Genomic DNA, 24,667 nt, shown 5'->3' with positions numbered 1-24,667 from the left:
TTTAACTTTCTATCTATTAAATAAGAGAAGTTTAAAACAAATTGTATGAGCCACAAATTGATCCCATTTTCTTTTTAGATAAATATACAATTGTGTAGCAATATACCATTTTACTTTCAATTATGAGTAGAGATGTATTCACAGACATTCCAGGTTTCTGTAAATTGAAAATAATGCAAAGTTCAGGTTTGACTTATCATAGAACAGTAGATAAAAAAGAAACATAAAAACAACAACTTTCCCAAAATATCCCGAAATCCCCCTGTGAAGCATTGCTGTGATAAGGATTCAGAATGCAAATTCTGCTGTAAGTAAGATGTGGAATACGATTCTGGAGGATTCAAAAAAGTAGTACCAGTTTGAAAACCCTCTTTATTCAGAATCTTATCTTCTTGGTTAGTTGCGAGAATTTTGGTCTGTTCTTTTAACAATTATTCTTTTTTACGGATAATCCCGGCTCACTTAGATGATTATTTAAACAATTCTAATGATGGCTTTCCTTAACACGGCAACAGTTAGTCTGGTTCTGCTTGAGGTTTCTGTATTTTAAAAAGTTTTTCTTCATCACTGTCACACATTGTGATTCATTTATTGTTTATTTGCTGGGACGTGTTTTTCTGTCTGTTTTTTTAAAGTGTCTTGAGATAACTTTGTTAACATTTAACTTTTTAATAAAATTGAATTTTGTTTCAGATCTATTTTTTTTAAATGTAGAAATTATAAAAACATTTTAACACAAAAGCACTAAAGAAACAATTGCAATTTAAACAATGGCTTTAAAATATTTATCCCTCTATTGGACAACTAGAGAAACTTCACAATGCAATCATGTTGTAACAATGAAGTCTGTCCAGCTTGTCCCAGAACGCCTCTCTCATAGCTCTTTGTTCAGCTTTCAATGAAGTACGAACCTTATAAATAGTTCTGGGGAATGAAATATTCATTGTGAAGCGCTTTGTGTTCTTACCTGCGCACGCACACACACACACCTGCTTCCGAAGCACACAAAGAAACGCCACTTGTGATGCACAATAAAGTTAAACTCACACACAAAATTTAATACCCATCATGAGGGGATAGTTGTTCCAAACGTTGACATACTAAATCAGTGTGATGACACAGGTTTTTAATGTAAAAACTTGCAGCCAACACCCAAATGCTTTGTAAAAAGTCATGTGACATATGACTTACTTACTTACATAGTTAGTACACATACATCAATGTTTTAATATACTTATATATGCCTTTTTTAGTTTTGAGTCTTTTTTATCTAGACCAGCCAGATACCGATTAATATACAGTCACATCTGGAACGATAACTATTTAACATGACACAGTCCGACTGTTGGAGAGGAAGTGTTCGTGTCGGTCCTCTCCTGCCTGTTTAAAAATGTGTAGAATCAAGCCTCTCTTGTATTTTATTGACTGGTGGTGATACTCGGGTATCTCGTGTCTTCTGTGCGAAAGTATTTTACTCTTTTTTTTTTTTTCTTTAAAGGAACCCAAAACTGACATAACAGGATACCTGGCTGTTTGATTTACAATAATGATGAATGTTCTTTTTCTTGTATTTTTCCCATTTTTCTTTGAAAAACATTTCAAGATAAACAGTCACATACAAATGCTGCAGAACTGCGGCGTATCACATAGACAGAAAAAATGTTTAGAAAATCCAACATAAAGCTACCTTACTTCTGGGCAGCAGACAAAGATGGCGAGAAACAGTGAGCAGCATCCTCCATTCATACACTTAGAATAAGGCACTGCTGCATTAAAGAAAGGAAATGGCCGACAAGCCTTTCTGGCTTATGATCTGGAGGCAGGAACGTAGGGAACAGCACAGAACGTTAGTTTTTCCTCTGTCGATGTGCTTGTTACGAGTGTGCTTATCATGTGTCCTGACACACTTTTGTTGTCGTTCCCTAGACAGTGCTCTCCAGCATCCACTCGGTGCTGCTGAATGTGACTCTCCTGTTGGCCAGCGGCGACATCTCCACGTTGAGCTGGTTGGTGGACTTGTTCCACTTTGTCCGCGCTCTTCGTGGGTAACTATGACTCTGAAATATGGAATAATCCCCGCCGTCAAACGAGAATCTGTGCCTAGTTCGTGCCAACTCGTTGGGCAGCAACCCCAGATTCGCCAGAGCACTTTTCTTGTCTTTGAGCCTCGGGGCCTCGTTGGCGCCGGCGTTTGTGCCGATAAGACACAACGACATGGTTGAGCCGGTCAGGCTGCTGTCCGTCGGCGTGTCTTCAGGTGGGTGGCCGGAGCGCTGAACGTCCAGACTGGTTCTTCTCTTCAGCCTGTCTGTGTTGACCGGAGGTCGCTCCACTTCCAAGATGGCGGCGGTCGCCGCCGCGTCCTCCCCCTTGTCAGTGTCCGACCTCAAAACCAGGGCCATGCATTCTTTAGGCGCCGGAGCTTCACGCTGTACCTCGTCGAATGGCTGCTTGGAGGTCGTCCTGGGAAGCCGCTGCTGGCTGCCGTTGGTCTGCAAGTGCATGCCGGAGCCGACCTTGTTTTTGGTGTCCTCTGGGCCGCTGTAGGCTTTGTAGCGGATCATCAGGATGATGATAAACACAAGCACCGAAACAACAATTATACCGCCAATAATGATGATCATGGTGCCCCCGAGGAACTGGCTGTGCATGAAGCGGCACTGGCTAACTTCGTTGGCGGTGTGGAACTGCACGCAGCCCACCACGCGCGTTGCCGTTAACGACGTGATCCCGTCGTCGTAGACCGCAAGCACGCAAAGGTCGTACTCCCGCCCTGCGGCCAGATCGTTGATTAAGAAGTTCTTGCTGGTAGACGGGATCATTCTGCAGGGAGAAGAAAAACAAGAGTGGTTGTGAAGATGTGGAGGATTAATCATCCGAGTTCCTACACCTACGTCGAGGCATTTGCATAGACTTTAATTGAATCACACAAAGGTGCCGTGTCGAAAAGACAAGGCCGTGTAAGCATCATCATTCAGATATTCTGCAAGATAAATAAGCTCTGAATTGATTTGTGTGCATGTTCTAAATTCAGAAGAGGCTGATGAATGGCTCCGTGTGAGATGAAGAAGCACCACATATTGACAGTTTAATGCACCACAACACGCTGCAAGACAGAGGCTGTACATTTCATTTCTTTTTTTCAAAGAACTGAATCACAAGCTTTTAAAATGTGACCCAGACAGTTTGAATTAATGTAGAACAAATCACTTTATTTCCAAAGAAGCAGTTTATGACTGTATGAGTGGTGTCACAGTCTTGTCCACATTGTCGTAATACGTCCTTTCCAGTAAAGCTGGGACTCTGTCTGTGCTCCCTTTATATTTGAGACTATGGTTCTCAGGTAAACTGGAGGAGTGTCCTTTGAGGCCTCATGATGCAGCATCAGTAGTTGGAGCTAAGTCATGATTCAGTGTCATTATTTGAAAAGCCCACTAGATGTCACTCTCTGCATTATACTATTTGGCTCTAAAGCTACAACCCAATGAAACTCGGCACCATTTTTTAACCAAGAGTGCCATCTAGTGGTCTTTCAAAATTATGACATTGAATCATGATTTAGCTCCAACAACAGATGCTGCATCATGAGGCCTCATCAACACATAAAAAAAATGTTTTGTTTTTCCTTTTTTTTGTTCCTGTTTTATTCCCAAGTCAACTGACTGGACCTCATGAGAGATAAAGATACTTCGACCACCTCGGTCCAGACCTGAGGTGTTCCTGTACTGGCTTGTAGTCATTTTTCTTGTTCCCTCCTGTTGATTAATCTGGTTGGATTACTTGTGTTTTGCCTCTCTGCCCCTTTGCGAGAGTTCCTTAGTTTGTTCTTTACGGCGTGTGTTTTGATCTCCATGTTTTAGTTTCTGTTTCCAGGTTCCTTGTTGTTTCCTTTTGTTTCCGTCAATATTCCCTGGATTGGTTTAGCTTCTGGACATATACTACTCTTATCTTTAGAGTAATCTTGGTAGTGGGTAGTAATGGGTTAATGAGGCATCATGATACAACATCAGCTGCATAATTATACAGTGTCTACATTTTTAAAAAAGACAAAAGTTGACACTCTCTTTTTTACAATATAATATAATATTTAGCTCTGATCTATTAATTCAATCAAACCTGGGATTTATGACTGAGAGTGCCTAGTGGACTTTTAAACTGTATCATGATACAGCATCAGATGCCTTATAATTCCTGTAAATAATTTGATATGTGTACACAAGTATGGACACTTTTTCAATTATATTTTAATGAATGAAATCAGAATCATGTATTTATTAATATTAGTTATCATTTTAGGTGAAAGAAAATTATATCTAGTATCCTATTTACACAGCAGGGAGAAAATAAATCTCTTGCACAAATACATGAAAAGTGAGCGGGTAAGCAATGCAGCTCTCTCTAATCAGAAACTGACTGATCCTTCAACTGGTTCTTGGATTCAGATTGTTCAGAACACAGCCAATATTTTTCCAACACAGTGACAGATGGACAGGTCAATCAGCCACATAATCTCCTTGAAAGTGGGCAAATAATCTTTATTTAAAGTGTTTTACTGTATTAATGACATCTTAATATTGAGTTAAAATTATTATAGTTATTTGTGTTTGAAGTAAAAGTAAAACAGAGATAATTACAGTGTTTATAGTTGTTTGTATTAAATGTAATGAGTGGCTCTGCTGTGTAATTTTCTCATTTAGTTTAAGCGTGCTGCTCCGTTTCTTTGTCTTCTGGTGGTATACCATTACCTGAGCTATAAGCATGAAAGAGTGCCTTTAGGAGCGGGAACACGCCTGTAATTATCTGATCACACAAGAGGACCTGGAGACAAAGCTCCTTCGTTAGAGCTGTGAAGGCACAGTGAAGCCATGACCTCAGGTATTCCCACATCAAATCTGCTTTTACATAAATTGTCAGCTGTCCACCAGCCTGAAGCTGCTACGCTTTATTCTTCAGACGCCTTACCTCCTCTGCCTTGTTTATCACCTCCGTGTTTATCGTTCACTGTCACTTCAGACACGCGCAGCCATTACTCACTGCCATCTCGGAATTTACTGTGAGCTGCAGGATATCAGCAAAACATGCCAGGTCCCATAAGTTTTGTCAAATATAATGGCATTACTTCAAGAGTTGATTCAAACTAATGATTGGTTCTATAATAATGTTTTAATAAAGTGTAGTATCATACAGGCTATTGGATATGGGAGTCTAAGATCCATAAGGAATTAATGATGGCACGTCTTTATCCTGTACTCCTTCAGTCAATGCTGTCATTAGCTCTCAAATTGGTCTAAAGATGAATGTAACCCTCCATTGACTCATATTACAAACCTATCCACCCAGCCGTCGATCCACTGTTCCATCAGACCACTCCTCCATCCATCCATGCTTCCGCACACCCACCCATCCAGTCTCACAATCTTTGTTTCATCCATCCATCCCTCCATTAACCTATCCACCTACTTATCCACTCACACACCAATTGTTTAATCGATCCTTCCGTCCATCAACCCATCCACAAGTGATGTGTTGATGAGGCCTCATGATGCAGCATCAGCTGAATCATGATTTAATGTCATCATTTTGAAAGACCACTAGATGTCACTCTCTATTTGAAAATGATGCCAGGTTTCATTAAGGTTGTAGAGCCAACATTCATCAGAGCCACATTTTATAATACAGATAGTGACATCTAGTGGCTATCCAACTACCCATTACATCCACTCTCAATAATCTTTGTTTCGTTCCATCTAACTATACATGCATCCACTCAGCAGTCACATCAGCAATTACAACACTGTTTAAGTGCTGAGTCAGAAACTGGGAGGACTTTTTGTTTCCTTCCACGTTTAACAGATCAACAGAAGTGACCGAAAAAGTAAATCATTTTGTTGCAATAGATTCCAGTTGTGGTGTTTTACAGCCTTGTTCATTATGACTGCAGATCGTTTCACAAGCTGTGAGACATCAATTATACATTTGAGCAAACTGCATTCGCTCTGATTCTCCCCCTACTGTAAATTAACCTCACCATTACACCGCCACATGTAACACAGTCAATTAAAGCAGACATTTGTTGGTGATCCAAGTGGTTACACAACAGCGGCATCGCTGGTCTTCGTTGTGTTGTTGTTGTGACTCTATGTATTAATGGGGCAGAAAGGCCCTCAAGTCCTTCACAGAGGGTTCTGGAACACAAATCTAGTCAGCAAATTGTAAATGATGTGACGCAGGCTGTACATTGAGTAAAATTATTATTTCAAACTCTATCTATGTTATTTTTCACCTGGATTATAACCTCCGCCATCAACATAAGGTTAATACTGGTTTGACATTGTTTCATCGGCTGTGATTCGAACCAGATTTTATTATTATGAAATGTTTAATATAATATTACTTGGTTCAACCTTTGTATACTCCTCTGGAGTGTATACAACCTTTATTTAGATGTGAACATTTCTGCAGTTGTCTGTCTAACAAGACAGAAGCGATCGAGTTAATGAATTGTTCAATGACCTTCCACAATACAATAAGTACCTTCAATAAGAGAATACTTATCTTTTTTTTTCAGTTGAAAGTTCAACAATCCAATGAAAAAGACAAGAGGCTTTCTGGAAGGTGGCCACAAGGACAAACCTCAGTGTCAACCCAGGAGATCTCAAAGTTGTTAAGGCTAGGGAAGCCTTGGACTCTTAACTATGGCTGTTACCCTTGAGACCTGACGACAGATATATGGATTGTGAAATTAAATTATATATTTAGTGATTGCGACCTTTTCATGTTCAATCTTGACGCTCACTATTGACATTGACATCTTGACGTGGTGACACGTTTCTGATGAGCTCGGAATCTTAAGGTTGGGGATTGATCCTTAATGTCAGGTGTTGTGGAGGACGGACACAGCTAATATATTTTATAAATCCTTTTAATACTGAAGCATCGTGTTGTGGTTGGTGCCGTTGGTTATGGTCCCTGCGATTACTTAGCAACCCGTAAGCAGGCAAATTCACACACATCTAAATAACAAAATTTTTTTAAAAGGTTTACAAAAAATGTTTGCATTATATGTCTAGCTAGTCTGTTAGAGTGAAGTAAAGATACATTCATCAGCTGATGAAAAAATATTTTTAACATGCTAGAAGGAAGGGATTCGATATTTTGTGCAAATACATAGAAAATATTTGCTTTGATTTAAAGTAAGGAAGACTTTGTGAAGATAAAGTAAACTGTAATCATCCCTTTTGGTTTTTGGTCAACGTCTTATATCATTTTTTACCAATTTATTGAAATACCGATGCACAAGATGACTAAACTGAGCTTATCTATTGGGATGGAAATATTTTAAACAACTTAATTCCCTTGAGTTATCTGACTTCTGCTGCAAGAAAACATTTTTATAATTAGGCATCTGTGGTATGTGTCACTTTCTCAACTTCAACACAAGTTACACTGTCTATCACCTGCCTCATCAGTTCTCACCTGTACACCAGGGTGTCATCAGCTGTGCTGTTGTACTGGATCTGGTACATCCTGATGCCGGGGATGTGGCGCTCGGATGGCCAGCGGATCACGGCTGATGAGGAGGTCAACTCAGCGGCCATAACCCTCCTGTCTTGCTTGTCATATCCCTTGGTGTCGTTGCCAGATTTGGAGGAGGTTGTGATGTCTGAGAGGCCGGGGTCTTCACGCATGTGGGCTGTGTTGTTAACAAACAGGGGTAGAGGGATCATGTTGATCTCAACAGCAGCTGTGGAAATGCCTGCAGCGTTGGATGCAACACAATTAAATTCCCCACTGTCTTTCAGGGTGGTGATAAGAATATCAAGAGTGCCATTATCATACAGGATGGTCCGGGAGCTGTTGTGCACCAGCTTGCCGTCAGGTGACCGCCAATGAATATCTGGTTCGGGATCGCCAACTGCTTTGCATTTTAGAGTCACGCCCTGCCCCTCCATCACATATGGCTTTGAGGCCATGTACTTGGTGATCAATGGTGGCTCACAGATGAATTCCTCCTCTTGGATGGACCAAAAATATTTGTCCATAAGATGATCCGGCGAGGCACAAGTCTCTAGGTCATCTTCTCTGGTCAGCCGGCGCAGCCACAACAACTCACAGTTGCAGTGAAGAGGGTTCCCACCAAAGCTTACCGTCAACAATGAAGAGCTGGAGCCATTGGCGTCTGAGAGAACCTGAGCATGCTGAAACAAACTATCTGGCGGGAGCTTCTGCAGCCTGTTGGAGGTCATATCCAGACGAGCCAGCTTGGTCAGCAGAGTAAAAGTTCCTGCTCCGATGTGGTCAATCAGATTGTGGTCCAGTGCGAGCGAGTTGATGTTGGTCATTCGGGCGATAGCATCCCACGGTAGTGTGCGGAGGTTGTTATTTGAAAGATCAAGGTCTTCTATTGTCAAGACGAACTCTTCAAAGGAAGTTGTAGCGATATGGTGGATTTGGTTGTTTCCAAGAATCAGGTGCCTCAAGTTAATCAAACCTTTAAAGTGGTCACTCTTGATCACGGTGAGGCGGTTCCCGTCCATGTGCAGCGCACGTAAGGAGCGCAGGCCGACAAAGGCTTGCGGGGTGATCTGGCTGATGGTGTTGCGGGACAGTGTCAGGTGGACCAGGCTGGTCATGTTGAAAAAGTCTTTCTTGCGAATGATTGTGATGAAATTGTCTGTGAGTCGCAGCTCTACAGTCTTGCGATCAATGGTGGGAGGGACGAATAATAAGCCTGTCTTTGCACAGAGGAGGGTTAAAGTGGGCGAGAGGTTCTGGCAGATGCAACGGCCGGGGCAACTGTACCCCTCCACCAGGGCCACACACAGCAGCAAGCATAGAACCAGCCGGCCCATCGTTGATCTGTTCCCTGGTCCTGTGGGTCAGAGAGAGAGAGAAGCATGTTAAAAATAGAACAACTAACAAATACACAGAAGCTTCAATAGAACATGGGCTAAGATTGTTCAGTGAGCCATCTCGGTATCTATCACAAGATGTTTTTCAAAAGTAATGGCACCAGGGATGATGAAAGCCTGCACTGACACTTTCACTGAGCCATGTATGTGCACCATCATCAGTCGGGAGAGCAGGATATTTTTGTGCCATCACAACGCATTACTGCTGAAACGTGTCATTTCTTGAATTATTTCACAACACTTTGCCCATATCACATCATCATTTCCATCACATTTTTGTAAATCTCCTGCTCTGTAAGACACTAAGGGAAAACAATTAAACGTAGGAAAGGATGTCTTTGGTGCTCAAGGAGCTCTATGACCTTTTCATGCTGTCTAAAGTCCGAGTGTTTCTTGATGTTCTGCAGAATGAGATAGCTGCCATGTCAAACCCGGAGAAACAGAGTTAAAGGTGAAGTGCAGGGAGATTGTTTTTTTTGTACTCTAAACTGATGTGAGGAGATGATATCGACATATTCTTCAAATATGATCATGTTCTGAGTCGCTGATTTCTGTTTAACAGTATCGATTGATGTCTCAGGGGGAAAAAGCCTGAGGTGACATGAAAAAAAATTGAGCAATTGCCACAATAACCACCAGAAACCTCAAAGGAACACAAAAGCTGATTGCTGTAAACCTTTTGTAGGATTGTGTGATCTCTCTCTGGCGTGTGGATTGCCAGGATGCCAATATCTGCAAGAGGCCCACTTAACACCTATTTATTCTATTAAAATGTCATCAGAATGAAGCTGCATTTTAGTTGCGTTGCCAAACATATTCTGACACCTTTTAACTGTATATTGTTTTTGATTGTCAAAGCGCTTTGTGACCCTGGTCTAGAAAGGCTTTTACAAAAAACCTTTACTTACTTACTTACTAACTTACCTTTTCACCTTTTCAAACAAAACAAAAAACCCTTAATTTATGTGGAAAAAAAGCTAAGGAACCAATTGCAACTAATTCATCTACTACTATCAAAAAAAAAGAAAAAGTTTTCACCTGCGGATATTACACTTTTGTCCAGTTGATAAAAATATTTGGATGGTCATATCCCCACCAATCTTACGGGCCATCTGTTCCCTTTCTGCAATTTCTTGGTCTCATGCAATTATTTCCCGAACCATGTTCTAAAATGACCTACTCTACATTGGGATTTGGTTGCTGAGGCCTCATCATCCAGCTTTGTAGTGAAACTGTGTCATGATACGTTTTTTAAATTAAAAAATACCTCTAATGGCGCCTTTCTTATCTTTCTCTGTGATCTACTGATTCAATGAATCCTGGCATAATTTTCAAACTAAGAGTGCCATCTAGTGGATGTTCAAAATGAAGACACTGTATCATGATGCAGTATCTTCACTATAGAGCTGTATCTTGAGGCCTCATCAACACATCACTACTTTAGAGTCAAGTTCACATTAGTTAAATTGGAAAGCAGGTGGCAGTAGCATTCTGGTACTTTGGGCAGATTCAATTTCCTACTCTGTACTTGTATTTCCAAATGTTGATGAAAACGACTACTAATACTATATAAAGATACATTTAGATAAATGAAAAAAAAAAAAACAACCTTCATTTCAATTTTCCAGATATACTTTTGTAACATAAGTTCATAAGTCTCCATGTGCACCCATGTATCAGCAAGAGTGTCATTTGTTTGAAGCTATTAAACACATGCACAAGGGAAGAGTCAGGACATTTCTGTCACTTCACATCAACCTTTCTTACATTTACCAGCCAACATTGATAATTTACAGCTGCTTTGCCTTCTCGCTCAAATGCTCCAGTTGTGTCACGCACACCCCCGTTTGGACTGAGACGAATGTGTGGACACTACGCTCTGTAATAGAAGTACTAACCCCTGCAATCTTTTCTACAATCTCAAATGAACACTATACAACATATTAACACACATCTACACTGCCAGGCTATTTTTGAAAGTCGGCTTCAAAGGAGTTTTCTTAGTCAGACCTCCACATAAATAATTGAAGGTGTTGTTCTCATATTTTTATTCTCTCTTGAGTGCAAAAGGCTCTGTTTAAGCCCTTCCTAGGAGAGAACTCTATTAAAGTAATAGCGCTGGGAAGATACCAAACAACATTTTGAGTCAGACACTGGGTGGGAAAACGGTCAAGTCTACTAAACCAGAAAGAAAATGTATTTGTATTATTCAAATATTACTAAACGTTGCAAATTGATGTGTATTACTAATGTTCAACAATGCAGCTCTCTTGGTCTCATAAATAATGCCCGTCAAACATCATCAAGACTTGATTTCTAGCCTCTCCAGCAGGAAGTAACTTTAGTTGCCATGGTAACACATGGGGAATACAGCTCTTTGAGTCATATGACGATGTTTTATCATAGTAAATAGGTAGTAGGTATGGGTAAGCAGGAATGTGAGCAAGTGTTTTGAATTGATGTAGGGATTAAAAAATCAGTTCTGCTCCACTTTTAATTTGTACTTCCTTCCTATAATACAGGTTTCACCAGCACATCTATCAATTATTTATAATGAGCATGACTCATGATTTTATCATGACTCATGATTCTTTATATTCTAACTGGGTTTCCATTTAAATAAAGATCTTTAAGTGGCCTTGACGGAACAATAATGAGTGTCAGGATCTAGTCGAGGTAACGCTCCAATCCCCAGATTTTGCAATGTTCTTCCCATGTTGCAAGGGTTTTCTCCGGGAACTCCAGTTCACCCCACAGTCCAAAAACATACATAGGTGGATTGGGAACTTGGGGAAAATGTCTGTATGTAGGGTTTTGTGTGAATGGTTATGTTTCTCTGTGTGTCCTGCGACAGACTGGTGTCCTGTTTAGGGTGTGGGATAGGCTGGGATAGGCTCCAGCCCCCCTGTGACCCCCATAAGGGAATAAGCGGCAGAAAATGAATATATAAATAAATGAATCAGGACATTCAGGTGTTTCCCAACTTGCTGTTTGAAATTCAAGACTCTTATCTTAAGGCGCTTCCTGTATCACAGCCCATGGTCTCTGGATGCACAAAATACATTTCATTTTAAATGTCAAGTTGCTTCATTAACACATTTGTATTATATACTATATATGGTTTACTTTAGTTCGTCTTTATCATTTTTAGATTGTAAATCAATTCATCCTGAAATGTATTGAATAATTTTTCTGTGTCCCCCTTTAACATTCATATATGTCCAATTACAATGACATTTATACCATTCATATATATTCAACATAGTAAGGTACTGATTCTTTTTTTCCATAAAGAGTATTATGTTGAAAACTATAATAGTAAGTTAGTAACTAATGGAAAAATAAGGACTATTATACTGCCTTTCAATCCTTGGCCCGGAAACAAATATGTTTGTGGTATCCTTTGTGTTGACTCTGGGTCAAGATGAAGGAAATTTGTTTAGTTTTGTTTAAATATTTAGACACTTGAAGAGGTAAGAAATAATGTTTTTCTAGTTTTCAGATACAAGAACTACATTTTCTAGAATAGTAATGAAAAAATGATTTAGTTAAGTTACAAGTCATTGTTTCATTTACTTTTTGTGATTCTGAGGTGCAATGTTGTTGAAAATATTCAACATTTCTTTGATCTGGCTACAGGGAATCTCATGCGTGTGGGTGGATAACAAGGGACCAGAGGGAGCTGTCCTTTAACTCACCGTTGAGAGGAGCAGAGGGGAAGAGGGGGTTCATCCCTCGATGCCCTTTCAAGAATTGTGGGATTGTTTATCTTGAATCAGAGGCTGGATGTGCAGCGAATGTCTACTTGCTTCTGACAGACCATACCAAATTAACCCAAGTGTCATTGTGGTATTCTAAAAGTTCTCTAACAAAGCATCATTGTGCTACTTCGCTCAGTGTGCGACGGTGATTTTAAAGTTGGCCTTTCAGTACAAACAAAGACGCAAAAGTGAAAAGGGATTTAACGAAAGTTCATAGCCATCAGTCAAATAAATGAGGGTTTAAAATGTTACCGTGGTTAGACTTGAGTTATACAATTGTCTGTCATGCTTTCTTGCTTCATAAATTCATGAGCACATAAGAGCAACCCACGCACAGACACAGGGGAGTGCATATGGATGCTTGTATATCCATAAAAACAAAAACGTATTCAGCAGCGGAAGTACAACACAAAGAAGCAACCAGATTAAAAAGTTCAATTTTATGACTTTGATTTATAAGAATATTTAATTCCTTGCCGAGGTGCTGGTGCTGGTATAGCACACATTCACAACAAAGTTTGTGACACGGTTCAAAACTTTATGTTATCTGGAGACAAGAGTAAATTTGTCCCACTTCTATTCTTTTCAATGGTTTTTACAAAGAGTATAATAAAATAAAGTAGGTCCTTCCTCCTGGCGCGAACACACACTGTGGATCACCACCTGTCATATGACTCTAAATAATACAATATATTTACAATCCCTATTCCCGAAATCTTTGGAGCATTTGTATACTATAAATATACGGAAATGGGTCCCACAAACCTCATAAACCCATATTTTATCTCAGAAGAAACAAACGTCACATACTGATGTGGATATTTTACAAATTTATGGAAGATGTTTTATTTGCAATGGTGGCAACAAAAGACAAGTCATTCAATATATACATTCAAATTAATTGTGGTGCATAAATTCTGAGGTAAATTGACTTGACTTTGGCTCTAAGATGCATCGATAAACAGAAGCTCATCAGCAATTATGAAAAATGATTCTAAAGGACCATATTATTAAAAATATATTTGTAATGGTAATTGTGTCGTTGCTTTGGATCTTTGCATGTGATGGATACAATAAAAAGTTATCTACGAAACTACTGAGAGGTTTTCAAATTGTTGAAAGATATTATGTGATCAACTCGTCTTATTGATATACTACAGTCAGCCGAGACCAAGACACAATGAAACAGACGAAGGTCAAGACGAAGATTAAGACCAAGACTTTTCCAGAACAAGAGCAAGAACACACCCAAGTCTTGAAAAAAAGGTTAAGTTACTAGTGTTGTTTTGGCAGCCTGTTTTAATTTTAAGTTTAGTTTTAGACTTTTTCTCATTAGATGATGAGAGAGAGAGTATACGCCTAAAAGTAAAATCCAAACATGGTTCCTGTTAGCAAATGCCTGCTACCAACACAACATCATCCGACCCATGTTGACTTGGCAAACGAAAATCTAGCAACCGAGCTGTAAGAATCTAGAATCCTTCATCAGGCGAGAGTGGGACCGTATTCCTTCCTGAAAACGCAATGCAGCGGTCTCCTCACATCCGAGACTTTCACACAGAAGAACAATACATCTCTGTGACTTGTGAGATGTAAACCATAACCTGTAGTGATCAATAAGAATAAAAATAGTTTAAGGACATCTTAAAAAAAAATCAGAAAACGCTGCTCATCAATCACACATGCTTGTTGGGAGACCATAAAAACGCCATTATTGATGTTGTTTACTTTCTTCTTCACCTCACATTTCTACCCTTTTGTTAACAAAAGTCTGTTATTTTAAGACAGCAGCTGCCCTCCTGATCAAACAACTCCAGTTAGAAAATAACAAGTGGATTTAATCTGTCATAACACAGCTTAGCTGAGTCCCATGGACAATGTGTGTGTGTCAACAAGAGAGCACAATAAAAGCAGAAGATAGACACAAACTATTATTTTCTGTGGCATCTGACTACACAAAGATAACCTGACTTGAACGATAAACATGTTCAGAGCTCAAAAACAAGGTTTAGACAGTTTTCCCTACTGTTGAATTAGTTGTTCAGTTTTATAATCGCAAATGCAATCAGTTCATTATCATTTCTACTTTACTGACATCTTTGACTGAAGTTTGATGGCTTAAAATATCTCCTCTCTCACCATCACACATTTCCCCCTATGTGATTATTTTTCGGACACACAAACCGCTTTGCACATTTGACTGGAATGGCGGCTGTGAGGTCCGTAACGCATTTTCACAACTTGGGGGACTTTTTTTTGGTTCTACCTGTAAAGCTGGTATTTTATTGATTTTCATGATAGATCATTTTAGAGAAGTGAAAAATATGTGTATGTATGTATGTATGTATGTATGTATGTATGTATGTATGTGTATATATATATATGAAGGTGGATCAATTAAGAATGAATGAACTCATTGGGTAAATAGGATAAACCTTTCCTGACAAAACACATTCCGTTTTTCACAAGTTATCCCATTTGCTTGATCAAAAAAACAAATTTACTAAATCACTGCCTCCTATGAAGCAAGAACACTAATTGCTCTCCCCTGCGAGAATAATTCACATTTGAGTTTTAACTACCGGCGTTGAAGTTTGCATGAATGTGCAATTACATGTCAGTTTATATGAACTCAGAATGAAATATTAGCTGCTTAATTCAAAGAGCTAATTTGGTTCCCTTGGTGTGCTGCTAAAATTTGAGTAACACTGTCATGAGAGCAGTCACACCCTCAATCATTTAAACAATATCAAGGAATCAACAATCAGAATTTAAAGCAGTATTTATGTTTTTTCATTATTATTAAGAGAGCATCTTAATATTTTGGGAAGGTATTTTTAGTTTAAATGTTATGTATTTGCCATATTCTGTATACCTTGTTCACCATGTTGCAGCTTAAGTAGAATCTCTGCCAACAGGAAAGTGTGTAGAAGCTGTTAGTAACACACTAAGTGACATTTGTTAATCCAGCAGGGGAGAGCCCGAGAGAGAGCAGTGTTTGGAGTTAAAAAAAACACATTCTGAGTTACAGTTTTAACAGGAATGATTTGCTCTTAACACACTTATTTAAAGTTTCCTCTGTAAATATATTGGCATATTCCTAGTGTCATTTGACTCATTTACCAAGCAACCGTGTGCCTTCACTTGGATTTTAATTGTGTAATATTGTATGTGTATGTGTTGTAATTTCCTAACAACGTTAAGAATGAAGCAAAATATGTAACTTATATACTTTTATTAAAATGAATGGAATAAACATCTACCATAAATATGTACATACAAGTAGCTAGGTAGTGTAGTTTAAATAAAAAATACATCAATTACTATTATACTTATTTTATGTTCTTCTGTACTTGTGTTTACATGTTAAATTTCTCAGTCAACAAGGCCAACGTTAAATTCTAACTAAAACTTCTTCTATGATGTTCCATATGTGACTCCTCCTGTCAACAACCAACTCTTGGCACTGTTCATGATTCTCGTCCACATTAGAGAGTCGCTCTCCATCTGGTCTCCAGAAGGAAGAAGCCCGCTTTGTGTCGAAGCAATAAAGAATATACTCAATGTAATATCTTTATCTTTTTAGATTAAAATCATTGGTAGATGTGTCATTATATCCTGTTTTTTTCAACAATCTCAGCAGATATTTACACTATTACCATTAGCAAGGAGGTGATGGTTTTAGGGTGGTTAACGGTCTGACTGGCTCTTACTTTAAGTGCTTTTCTGTTTAATCTGCTAAGAAAGTGCTTCACAATAAGTCACTCCTTCACTCAGTAATGGCAGTAGGCCGCAACACAGTGTGCTACTTAACAGGAACAGTCAGGGTTAAGTGTCTTGTCAAACAATAACACAGACAGTTCTGGACAAAGAAAAGATGATAACCTTTTGGTGGTGTTCCAGATAACCATCTTGAGCCAGAGATCTATTATTGGAATATCTACAGATGTGTTCAGTTTCTAGTAGTGATGGGTTGATGAAGCGTCATGATACAGCTCTAGTGAAGACAATGTATCATGGTAGAGTGTCTACATTTAATGGCCGTCTCTGCGTTATCATCTCAGGCTCTAATCTACTAATTAAATGAAACCTGGCATAATTTTCAAACAAAAAGCAGTGTCCCTGGCATTGGAGAGCAATCACTTAAGATAAATTGAGATTACCTTGTACTAATTTCCAGCATATTTTTATGTGGATCCATGCCAACGTGTAAACAAGATGGATCAAAAAGACATCAGAATTGTCAGAAATGTTTAAAGGTCTTTGTTTGCTTGGCCTGCTTCCAGATAATGTACACTTTACTAATGCTGCTGTCTTAATTGTTTATTTATTAACCTTTAGAAGTCAAATATTCACCTTCAATATTTCCATTTCATCTGACTTTATTTCAGATCATTTTACGATATGTTTTGTATTACATGGCTACAACACAACAACTGTTTGTTTTTAGAAAAATGAAATACATATTTTATGATTATGATTTTTGATGATAATATTGGCTTTACTAACAATGTTAAATACTTTTGTCAGAAGTAGGACTACACCACTTGGAACTGTGGATGTTGTCTGGCTCGTCCTGCATTATCATACAAAAAATGTCCATGAAAAGTTTAAGAACTAGCTTGTCCTCGGAATTCTTATATATGCTAAGAACATTATAAATGGGAATAAATATATTTTAAGTTCTTGTGACACAAGCATCATAAACTTGACATTTTGTTTCATATACTGTATGTTGGAAATAAGGACATGCCCTATGTTCTTCCTGTAATTATTTAAACATTTATTTTAATCAGTATATGAAGGGTTGTTGAATACGTTCCTCATTAAAAGAGGAAAAACATTAAGTTATGTATAAACACTTTCTTTGGAAGTTTGTTGTTCCCCCAAGTTTCTAATCACCAGAAATTGGTCAAGCATCAAACAACAATTCGACAAACCTCTTTTAAAAAGAAATCTTGGCCAGTTGGATGTAAATTGTGCTCTTTAAACGTAAACAAACTTTGATGAGTGATATTTTAGTTCCAATGTTCCCTTTCAGAGAATCTCTGCAGAGTTGGACACTGGTCAAATAAAGATATCTATATTAACAACCTTAAATGCTGGTGCAGACAAAACTTAAAATCAAATGAAAATGAACTCTACAACCAGCTCTCTCTCTTTTCATCATCTATGAAATGTTTCCAAATTAAACCCCTTGTTTCTCTAGAAAACCTCCAGCAAACACTTCTGTGGGTAAACTGAGGTCGTCCCAGGTCGACCTAAAGACATTGCCTCCAGTATGTCAAAGCCCTCTAGACTCATATAAAGGGTTTCAATTTCTTGCTTTCTTTGCACCGGGCAGAAGGGTCAGTTATAGCCATAAGATATGATTTCAGTATCTGTGGCGTAACTGACCCATGGTTTGGTGTGGATTGGGCACAGATTAAGGTAGAGGGCTTGATGACCTGTAACTTTGTCAGTAAAGAATAAATAGCAGTATACCTTGTCTCAATATTCATCATGATGGAATTGTAATCATTACTGGCACAAACAGCACCACATAAACATCATTGTAGGACAAGTGTCGGACACGACATTGTCAAAAATCCATAAAAACTAATTAGACGGTGAACTGTGTGCTGCCCTTGTATGACTCTTGTCAGCATGCAGCATAATTATTGACAGCTCGGGTTCATTCAAGTCACTGCAGGTGTTAGCAGTAGAGGTCTAAACAGAGGATCTGTGGCCCCGGGGAGTTTAGTTCGCATCTTGTTAGGTAAAGGTAAGAGGTGTTGTCATGAGCAGAAGAATAATTTGCATATTATAATCGTTTCAAGATGGTTTCTCATTTACATCCCATTTCAAACTTTCAATGAAACAGGACCTGGAAGCATCAACTACTGCATCTCTATAAACTTTAATAGTTGGCGAGAGCAAAGAGAAAGCGTTAGTGACAGTGTGTGACTCTGGTCGTTCGGTTGGCTTGCTGGCTGAACCCTTAAGTGATTGAGGGTTGCCCTTTACTGTCGCCTGCTCTAATTCATTTGAAATCCATTCAGTCATAAATATAATCAATTCTGAATGCTTGTGCTGGTGGTAATTACCACACAGCCTCCATCCGTCAATTATCTGCAACCTACCCGAGATCAGGTCACTGTGGTAGACAGAGAGGGGTAATCAAGACTACAGCAAGAAGCTTTCGGGAACACCCTTAACTTATCTTGTTCCTTCTCAGGAACAATCCCAATGTAACTTGATTGGAAGTCTTAAAACGGGGATGAGCTTGTATACTTTGATTATAGATGGACAATTGAAAGACGATAATACACATGTAACTTAAATCGATCTCTTATGACCTCCAATGATGCAAAGATCCGACCTATCACAGCACAAATATCTTGCCTTCTGCACTTTTACAAGAACATTACGACCCAGATGTCAGTGGTCTGTACTACATAATTTAACACAGTTTTCTTGTAAGCCAGAAAGAGAAAACTTAATAAATAAAAAACGTTTGTTTTGCACAAACAAGGCCTGAATCAACACTTTTTTTTGTCATGGCCTCAAGACACGATAATTGCACTGGTCCACAAGTCAATTGGTCCATTAAAAATGTAACAGTTTGATTGACTAATGTTTTAAGTAGTACAGGAAGTACTGCAGAGTCTTGCTTAATGGCAAATACATTATGCAAAATAATCAGCAAGAAAGAAAATAATCAAATTACATTTAATGTTATAATACCCAAGGTGTTGGGCTGCTAAACACAAAGTATATTTAAGCTTCCATTTTACTATTGCAAAATAAAACCTGGCTAAGTTGATATGTGCTACAGTCTATTCTCATACCTTTTTACATTAGAAACCTTCACTCACTAAGCAAATATTTTACAGTAAAAGCACCAAAACACATTCATCCTTTTGTGTTGTCACTCACATTACAAATAAATGATGTTATTCCACCATAATGGAATCACCCAATTAACAAACCCGAATAAGAAGTATAATTAGTGAGAGCAAGATAAACACAACGATTGTTAAAATGCTGTGAAGGTTTAAACCTCTACAAACTTAAAAAAATAAAAAAATAACAATGTGATTCTCAGTGAACACAAATAATGAAACAGCAGTGCTACGGTCTCACTTAATTCACACAGAAGCCTCTGCAAAGGAAGTCGAGACAGGACTTTTGTCACCATAAATTGCAGGAGCTGCATGTTCTCTCAGAACAGGGACTATGAGCCTCACTACTCCCAATTGTGTTTCAAATAAAATACCCTGCAATGTCAATGCTTAAATGCAAATGGCTGCACTGGGGCAGATTTATATATAATAGTGTTTTATAAAAAAAATGCTTTTTATCACGTAAAAGGTGTTATCACTGTAGATTGACAGCTCAGGAATACCACAAAGCTAACATCACATGCAGCCTCTTGGTTAGAATCTTGAACTCTGTTCTAGTGCTTTTTTTTTGAAGAGCCAAGAAAATTCCAGAATCATATAAGTTCTTTCTTAGAGTGTGTGATCTTTTTTGACTGTTTTATGAACAATCCCAGCTAAACAAAGACAAAGCTTTCCACACAATTATTTTCCCAAATCTCTGCAGAACTAATACAGTTCAGACTAGAGAACTTTAAGAGGATTTTTTTACTCTCTTTTTAAAAACTCCAGGTCAATTAACAGTTTTGATTTTCTCCATACAAAGCTGCCACTTTGAAGAACTTTATTCATGAAATGAAGCTCCTTTTATCCTAAAAAAAGAGTTCTTGAATTAAGAGGAAAAGTACAACAGCTGGGTTTAAAAAGCGGTTTCATTATCACACACAATGTAATCCCTACTTTTTTTCTGATGCTAAAATTCAAGGAAATGGCTTGAAACATTTAATCAGTCAGTTTAATGTATAATAAGAATCCAACGATGCCAAGGCTCCTAATCACAAACCTCTCAGGCGTGCACGTTCAGACTGAAAGACATTTTTGTTCGAGCCTAAGCCATGAGATGATTTATTCTTTATCTTAACTCTTTTGCTGAATTTTTGTAACACATTTGGGATGAGCAATAACTCAATTTGACTCACTATAATAGCAGTTTGTAAAGTTTAATGTGAGGCACGGTAGGGTGAGAGAGACGACACCCAGGCACATATAAGGGCTTTGAATGAACATGTTAACATGATTAATTTTTCCAATTCATCTGAATAACACTTGGACCCATAGAACAGAAACTGAACTGGTAAAAAATAATAAACAATCTCCTTACAGCAGCTGACTCAGGCCTTCTCACCATTCTTATTCTCCTTGACCTCAGTGCTGCATTTGTTACCACCTCTCACGCAATTCTATTAGAATGTTTGGCTAGCACTGGGGTCACAGGCACTGCTTTAAAATGGTTAATCTCATATGTCACTGACAAAAAACAGTTTGTACAGGTCAAAAATACCAAATTAGCCCCATCACCACTATGCCATGGAGTACCCCAAGGTTCAGTGTTGGGTCCACTTCTGTTTCTAATTTACATTCTTCCTCTTGGCAATATTTTCCGTCACTTTGGCATTCAGTTTCATTGCTACGCTGATGACACTCAACCTTATCTGTCTACTAAACCTGGTTCAACTTGTCCAACTGCCCTCACTGACTGTCTACAGGCCATCACATCTTGGATGACAATGAACAAACTCAAACTCAATGGAAATAAAAGTGAAATTCTCCTCATTGGTTCCAAGTCCACGCTAGCTAAATCTCCATCCCTCAGTATCTGCATTGATGGCTGCATAGTTCCCATCTATTCACACGTCAAGAGTTTAGGCGTCATACTGGACTCCACTCTTTCATTCACAGCTCACATCAACACTACTATCCGCACAGCCTTTTTCCACCTATGCATGATATCTCAACTCCGCCCATCTCTGACCCAACACTCACACATAGCCACACAGGTTCTAGTTCAAGCATTTCTCACTTCACGTCTGGACTGCTGTTACACTTCTTCTGGTTTACCCCAAAAACACATCTAACGCCTTCAACATGTCCATAACTCGGCCGCTAGGATCATCACTTGTACAAGATCTACAGATCACATCACACATCACAACTTAAACCACACCTCTTCAAACTGACTTATTGTTTGTAATAATTTATATGTATTTTACTGTATATTTATATTACTTTTATCCTCTGTAAGGCGTCCTAAGGCGTCCTTGGGTGTCTTGAAAGGCGCCATCAAATAAAATGAATTATTCTTATTATTAAACCCACTGTAGAGTTTGGCTGCAAGAACCATGGGAACGCTTTTAGACAAAGTTTTTTTTAGACAAATTCTTTTATCTGCAGCATAACACAGCAAATGCAGCGATGAACCCTGAACCAACTCCATGCTGTGTTCAGTAACATTTGAATTCCTTGCGGCACATTCAAACAATTAAATCAGTTCTTTCAGACTTCTTTTCAGAATTCAGGGGGGCAACTACCATACTACAATTTTGCAACTACATTTTGATATTTATTAATTATTGGAATTATGGTTAAATAACTTAATCATATATTTAACGTGGACGAATGCATGTTTTTTTGTTAACATGAACTGGTAAATGTGTTTAAATGAAGAGAATAAGTGAATATTATCATTATCTTTCGCCAGCAAAATGCAAAGTAGATTTAAATAAATAGTATTTGATCATGATTAATAATTAAACAAAAATCCACTATTTGTGACTTGACAGTGCTAGTATGCATATTAAGTCACATGGTTTAAAGAACAAAATTTCACGAATGAAATTCATGGATATATTATGTTGTGTCATTTTGTGAAGTGATGGACAGTCAAACATGATCCTTTGAGTTCAACATATTAAGATATTGAGTTCCCAGAAACACGTGAATCCCTGTAAAGACAGCAATAAAGGTTAAAATGAGAGCATTCCTTCCATTTTGTATCGTCCGTCTGTATCTTTCACTGCAAAAAACCTTGTAATTATTGTCATAATTTACTCTGCAGGGACATTAAAACAAAGAACAAATGATTGTTTTTTGTTTTTTATCACAAATAATGACTTCTCACTAAATCTGGCCAGTCTGAGATGAAGCCTTTTTTTACACAATGCTATTATATAATGTCTCATTATCACAGCATAGCACAACAAAACGCTTTAAAATGGATTGACCAAAAATAATTGCGCTAAACAAAATAGATTGCCATTCCAGCCGGCATGCTGGCATCTCAGTGGAATCCTGGTCTGGGCCACTCTGAGCAGTTGTGCAGCGTAATGTTAATGCAGAGAATCCATGAAAAACAACACAATGACAACATCCAGAGGGAGTTCATTATGGGCCACTGTGCTTCTGGCTACATCATAAATAATTATCCACAACTGAATTGCTGAAAGTGGCATTATCAGAAGTTCTCTCTTTATTTTGGTGGCTAGTTAATTAGCAAATGTGATGAATTAACCACTAAACCAAATTGCATACCAAAAGCCATCAAGTTGGGGAACAAATTAGGCCTGAAAAATTAGGACTTGAGAAAATGTTAGAAGCGTTAGCCAGCGTTAGAAGCTAAGCTGCTTCTTGGGTTTGTTCCACTTGCAGAAACTCAAAAGAGACTTTTCCCGAGTTGTTTTTTTTTCAGTCTTTTAATGCTCGCAACATGGTACCAATTCCTTTATTTATTCTTGTTCATTTTTTTTCATTATAAAAAGCTGCTTCCTACACATGAGATAGAATCCTGTGATTGGTTCTCAGGTTTGATGTTAAGATAGGACTCAGCATATCAGCTTTAAAGAATTTTTTAAATACATGGTGCCGAATACCTCATGGATTCGCCATATCAATTATTCACAATGAAACTTTGGAATACAGTGGAACAGCAAAGTACAAAAGCTGGTGGATTTACTTTGATGGATACACTGATGCTGCTAAAGGAAAAAGTTTGAATCCTAAGACTTTACATCAATGTGTTTTTTATATTGGACTTTTGTTAATTTTTTTTTTTTTAATGTATACAAAAGATAGTTTAAAAAAAATGTTGCGAGTGTTTGCTTGATTACTTTAATGTTTAAAGATCCAAAGATTAAAGTTAGCAGCATTTGCTAACAAAGAAGGGAGTTTGTTACACTTACTAACTAACTAATAATGAAGCTTTTTGGTAAACTTTTGATTCAATCTTTTCATTCTCCCAGAAAAGACATTTACAACCGCTTTAACAGCAGCTTTAGATTAAAGACAAAAAACGTGATCCAGTTTCCCTCATCCATCATATTGTATTCACTTTTGGCTAAATTATCTGAATGAGACGATGAAGACAAATGTATTTTGTTAAAGTAGAAAAATGGGCATTACCAGTCAATTCTAACCACAGTAGACACAACTTAATGCACTAAAGCAGTGAAATGTGCAGCTGCATTGTTTGAAAGTCAATGAAGGGTGCAAATGGACTATAGATCAAAATTGGGAGCTAACAGGACGTTACAGTAATGATGGCTCAATGCCTTTGTAACTGGAACCTCAAATTGAGCTCACACCCATGACAATCATTTTTGTTTGGGTTCCATTTGTGCTGGGAAGTCGTATGCTGAGGTGTTCCCTGAATTCCAATTGTATATGATAAATGGAGCACCCACTAAAGTCTAGTATGACTTCTCCATCACACCATGATTGAACTGTATGTTTATAATATAGCTCCACCATATTGTTAGAGATTTCAAGAACATAACAAAACAATATGTCCACAATTACTGCTAACTTTAGCATCTGAATGGCTGCTTAACCTAATGAATGTTAAACTTTAAATTATTTAAGTAATCCTAAAGTGCCTATCCTGTTGTCGGCTTTCATAAAGAACCATCAAAGACTGAAATGGATGTTTATAGTGCAGTTCATCTCAGGATACAACTAACTAATGGCAGTGTAAATAACACAATTCCTGAATGAGATTGGAGCCATTTCTTACACTAGATTCATAAAACTTTCTCTAACCACTAATTTAGTTATCTCCGGCACCATGGCAAACTGCCCAGTA

At 38.1% G+C, this 24,667-nt stretch overlaps 1 protein-coding gene across 1 annotated transcript in view; it reads right to left on the bottom strand.

Moving 5' to 3' along the window:
* Window positions 1–1,037: 1,037 nt before the first annotated feature.
* Window positions 1,038–24,667, bottom strand: part of lrfn1 (leucine rich repeat and fibronectin type III domain containing 1) — a 158,103-nt gene continuing 134,473 nt past the window's right edge. The window contains exons 6-7 of the mRNA XM_087795773.1: window positions 7,477–8,872; window positions 1,038–2,823 (exon numbers count right to left, since the gene is read on the bottom strand). Coding sequence (XP_087651899.1) covers window positions 1,923–2,823; window positions 7,477–8,852 — 2,277 coding nt within the window. The 5' untranslated portion in view covers window positions 8,853–8,872 and the 3' untranslated portion in view covers window positions 1,038–1,922. The remainder of the gene's footprint in view (window positions 2,824–7,476; window positions 8,873–24,667) is intronic.

Source organism: Callionymus lyra, chromosome 7 (genome assembly GCF_982586985.1).
Source record: "Callionymus lyra chromosome 7, fCalLyr1.hap1.1, whole genome shotgun sequence".
Lineage (NCBI taxonomy): Eukaryota > Metazoa > Chordata > Actinopteri > Syngnathiformes > Callionymidae > Callionymus > Callionymus lyra.
The sequence above is the reverse complement of the archived record's forward strand: the minus strand, read 5'-3'. Positions and strand labels throughout refer to the sequence as shown.